The sequence below is a fragment of the Ptychodera flava genome, chromosome 2 (genome assembly GCF_041260155.1).
Source record: "Ptychodera flava strain L36383 chromosome 2, AS_Pfla_20210202, whole genome shotgun sequence".
NCBI classification, from domain to species: Eukaryota; Metazoa; Hemichordata; class Enteropneusta; family Ptychoderidae; genus Ptychodera; species Ptychodera flava.
The window spans coordinates 15,295,139-15,300,249 of NC_091929.1; the positions used below are offsets into that span (position 1 = coordinate 15,295,139).

At 45.1% G+C, this 5,111-nt stretch overlaps 1 protein-coding gene across 1 annotated transcript; it reads right to left on the reverse strand.

Moving 5' to 3' along the window:
- Nucleotides 1–911: 911 nt before the first annotated feature.
- On the reverse strand, nucleotides 912–4,442 carry LOC139149073 (uncharacterized). Its single transcript, XM_070720610.1, has one exon. The coding sequence runs from the start codon at nucleotides 4,440–4,442 to the stop codon at nucleotides 912–914; it is 3,531 nt and encodes a 1,176-aa protein (XP_070576711.1).
- Between the last annotated feature and the right edge of the window lie 669 nt (nucleotides 4,443–5,111).

Genomic DNA, 5,111 nt, shown 5'->3' on the forward strand with positions numbered 1-5,111 from the left:
TTTAAGTTCGTCATGACATATACATATACAAATCAATCAAGTACATTCATTCAGATTGGAAAACACACAATTTGTGTATAAAGCCAATCCAGTGTCTGTCCATGTTACATACGTTGCTAGAAGCCATAACATTGCATCAGATATCCTCCTCTTCTGATAATATTTAAGATTAAAATATCTTCTGAAGTGTGTTTCAGGTTCTTGTAGACTAATGGGTTTCTTTCAAACTTGGCACAGGGATGATAATGGCATACATGTGATCAAATACAATACAATGTCATGTCTGTCCATGTTACACGCGTTACTGTTGCCGCGACAATTTGCCCTCTTCCTTAAACAAAGAAATTATTTATCTTAAAAAAAATATTTTTAGATGACACACCTGTAGTACTGTCCACCCACTCAACTTTTAGATTCAGATTAATGAATTTAATTTTTGACCTTATTGTCACAAAGTGGTTGCACTTTACTGTGGAATGACTCATTATACTAACTGATACCGAAAGTTTCACATGGGCACAATTTGACACAACACCGGTGACCTATTATATACTTACCCTTAGTGCACCTACCTGACTTAACACAAGGTACCAGGTCATGATGACACAATGACAATGTACCGGTGTTGTTTTATTGAAATACACTACATGTCCCCCCAAAATTTAATTTGTCCCATGGGTCACTGTGTCCCATGCTAGCAAAAGCTGGCTGAAACACTGTGCATGTATACATTACATAAGATATTATTTTGGATACACAGAATAAGGACACAAATTTATCAGTAAGTTACAGCTACAGACTTTCTTTACAATGACATGAATAAAACCATACACATTTACTCCTTAAATCATCTGAAATTCAGGGCAAGTGAATTTTTCTTAGGGACAAGTGAAATTGAAAATTCACTTGCCCTATGGCAAGTGAATTTTAAAAAAAATTTTCGAGCCCTGGATTATATCTTCTGCAGCCTTGCGAGTCGGACGAGCGCGTACAGTTTGTGTGGCTTCATCCGTGTTCTGTGGTTGCCTTGCGTTATCATCGATGGGGGGATTCCCTACTGGACGTGACGTCAGATCAGCTGTTGACGGGATTCCGCTAGTCTCCAACGGATACAACTTTGTGACTGGGCGATTTGTTTTTCCCAGTTTGGTCTTGATTTCAACGGTGCGTACGATTCCGTCTTCACCAGGTAGTAGACGTGTAACTCTAGCTAAATGCCAATTCACGCGTTTGTCCACGTCGCTGTGGATCAATACGACGTCACCAACTTTCACAGTGTTATGTTTGGTACCGTCCGTCGTATGTAAGTGTCGTTCTCTGAGAGCGGTTAAGTATTCCGTGGACCATCGTTTCCAAAATGTGCGTAGAAGCGATGATAAACGTTCACAACGACGGTTGAGATTGCGAACATTCGGAGTATATTCCGTGGGGTCGCTAGGAGGCGTGTAAGGCAGTCCGGAAATGTTCCTTCCGTTGACTAGTTGTGACGGAGTTAGCGGTGTTAGATCATCGACGTGTGATGATACATAAGTCAGTGGACGATCATTTATAGAGGCTTCCACTTCTGTGAGTAGGGTTTCTAACTCGATGAATGTTACACAAGATTTTCCAAGCACTTTCTTTATGGAGGTTTTGGTGATTCCTATCATACGCTCGTAAAATCCTCCAAACCATGGAGCGCGTTTCGGGATAAATTTCCATGTGGTGCGTCGATCTGCTAGCAGAGTCTGTACTTCAGGGTTAGTCATGATTTCCTTCAGTTCATCTGCCGCTGATATGAACGTCGTCGCATTATCAGAGATAAGTGTAGAAGGAGTTGAACGACGAGCTGCAAATCGGCGAAATGCGAGCATAAACGATGAAGCGGTCAGGTCAGGAACTAACTCCAGATGTACAGCACGAGTCACTGCGCAAGTGAATAGGCATACATAAGCCTTAGATGTATTGCTTGTGTTTGGGTTTCGAACGTAGAGAGCGCCGGTGTAATCGATGCCGGTTACATTGAAAGGTGGCACTTCGATCACGCGAAATCTAGGTAGAGGCGCGGTGAGCGGTTTGCAATATGCACGTCCGTCGACTCTCTTGCATGTAACGCATTTGTTCAGTTCGTTGTTTACGATGCGTCGAATCGAGGGTATCCAGTATCTTTCTCGAAGAGCGGTTATCGTTGACTGGGGACCGCTGTGTTTCAAGCGAACGTGTGTATCGCGCACGATCATTCGTGTCAGGTGGTGTTCGCGAGGCAGCAAGATAGGATGTTTCGCGTAATAATCGAGTTTGGCGTTGTGAAGACGTCCACCAGTGTGGAGCAAGCTATCTTCTCCGATAAAGAGTTTCAGCTGTTTAGTCAAAGCTCCATATTTCTTGGTATTGTTCCTGAGCGAAGTGATAGTGTCCGCATAGTATTCGCGTTGGACGTGAGCTATCCATAGCAGTTCAGCGTTGTTGAGTTCGGTCGCTGATGGTAATGTTTGTTTACATTTTTCCTTGTTCTTCAGCAGACGTACGAAGCGTAGGACGTAGGCAGATACGCGTAGCAAGTGGTTATAATCACGGTATTGGTTGATGTCCATGGCATATTGTATGCCAATAGGAATGTCGTGATTGTCCTGGCTTTTGTCCGTAGTGACGTCCGCAGTAGACGCGGTATCTTGTTTCGCGTAGGCATTGGGTAGTGATCCGTGAACTGGTTCCACTGGAGGAGACGTTGCCAAGGATACGTGATTAGCTGTAATGTTCGCTTCAGATTCAGAATCAAACAGTTCACAAACGGGCCAGTTATCGTTGCTTTTCAGCCAAGCGGGACCTTCCCACCATAATGATGAGTTGCGTAGCTCATCAGGAGTTATTCCGCGGGTCAGTAAATCTGCGGGGTTGTGAGCTGTAGGGACGTACTTGTAGGTTTGCGTGAAGCTATTGATTTCCTTTACGCGATTTGTTGTGAATACGTCTGGTTTACCGCGCGCGTTAATCCAATGGAGCGCGATTTGTGAGTCTGACCACAACACGTTACGTAGAATATTATACTTCGTTGATAGGGCTGAGGTAACGAATTTACTGAGTCTTGTAGCAATTACCGCGGCCATGAGTTCCAACCGGGGTAGCGTTAGTGATTGTTTGTTGATCGGCGCGACGCGCGTCTTTGCCATAACAAGCGTAGTGTGATCCCCTGATTTAATGTAGACGGCGCTTCCATAGGCCTTGTCGGATGCGTCGGCGAAGGCGTGTATCTCAACATCAGACTCTGAGTTGTCATGTGGAAAGTAGCGTCGTGCAATATTGATGCTGGTGACCTCCTTAAGGTCATTGGCGATTGTTGACCATGTGTTGCACAATTCAGCGGAAATGGGGGTGTCCCATTGGTGGTCGAGTTGCCATAGTTTCTGTATAAGTAGTTTTGCACGAATATGTACAGGTGACAAGAGTCCGAGTGGGTCGTACAAACTGGCTGAATAGCTGACAACGTTGCGTTTCGTAGTAAGCGAGCCGATTTGAGGCGAATCGAGCTGTTTGAAATGGAGCGAGTCTCTGTTGGCGTCCCATTTCATACCGAGTGTTCCGGTAGTGCAAGAACTTTTCAATTTGTTGTCTTTGGCGGCGATTTGTTGAATAGATGGGTCGTTCGAGCACCATGATCGAAGATTAAAACCGCGAGTAGCGAATAGTTTGTTCGCGTCTTCGTAGAATTGTGAGGCTTCAGAGGTATCGCGACATCCGGTTATGACGTCATCCACGTACATATCGTCGCGTAGATTATTAGCAGATGCAGCTGGCAAGTCGGTATTGTCATCTACCAATGTTTTGACTGTTGCGTTCAGGATGAATGGGCTACATGTTGCTCCAAATAGTACAGAACTGAACTGATAAGTTACAAAGTCACTGTTTACGTCGTTCACATCTGATAGCCATAAGAACTTGGTGTATTTGCGATCATTGGGGTGCAGGCGTATTTGTAGGAACGCTTTCTCAATATCGCTTGTCAATGCGACCGGATTAGAGCGAAAGCGTAGTAGGATCGCCGTTAAATCGTTGAGGAGTGATGGACCGGTGTCGAGGCAGTCGTTTAAGCTGGGTTGACCAAGCCCACCTGTTGCGCTGCAATCGTAGACGACGCGTATTGGCGTAGTGTCGCTGTCGCGTTTCACGGCTCTGTGCGGAAGATAATGTCCTTCTGTGTTATCATCTTCTTTCACTTGTTCGATGTAGTTAGACTCCAGCTGTTCCGAGATGATCCTATCGTACATGTAAACAATGTCACGTGGTAATTTCTGGATCATGTGACGTGTTCTGTTGCGAGCAATGTCATAGTTCGTGGGTAGTGGGTCATGACTCGATTTCCAAGGCAGTTTAGCTGTGAATCTGTTGTTTTCTTCAGTCAAACAATTTGTAGCGTATTGTTTGAATTGTTCATCGGGCGTAGATTTCTCTAGGGGACTGTTCATTGTATCGCGAATGCCAATTGATTCCAGATCCCAGTACGAAGCGACGTTTTTGTCCAGAAGTTCGTCGTCAGGAGGCAGGGTAGTGATGTGAAATGTCTGTGCTTGAGCCGAACGCGGTTTTCCGTGACGTAGTGGTCCAGATAGTAGAAATCCAAATGATGAGCTCACAGCTGTTGGTCCCGGTCCGCGTACAACGCGATTACCGATGAAATCCCAATAACGATCTGCGCCGATTAGTATGTCAATCGATATTACAGACTCGTCAGAAATGGGATGTGCGAGTGGGAGTCCTTGCAAGTATCGTAGATTCGCGATTTCAGAAGTTACATTATTGTCCAAATTGTCCGATATTTCCTCTACACACAAGAGGTCGATGAGTATGCGTTTGCCGTATCGCGTGTGTAGTTGCAGTGATGTAGCAGGAACGGACGTGTAGTCGGTTTGCGAGTTGTTGAACGATTTCAGTTTCAAAAGTTCAGTGTTATGTACATTTGCGTTGAGTGATTTGGCAAATCGCTTGGTAACTAATGATCAGTCGGCGCCTTCATCAAAAAGTACGTTGGCGATGGCTTCTTTACCTCTGTAACTGGCGCGGATTTTTGCAGTCTTCAACAGTATGCGGCGAGGAGGAGACACATGTTCCGTAGAGGTGGAATCACGTGACGCGTG

Bases quoted from the DNA above. Each gene is read 5' to 3' on its own strand.
- LOC139149073 (XM_070720610.1), bottom strand. From the start codon at position 4,442: ATGAACAGTCCCCTAGAGAAATCTACGCCCGATGAACAATTCAAACAA.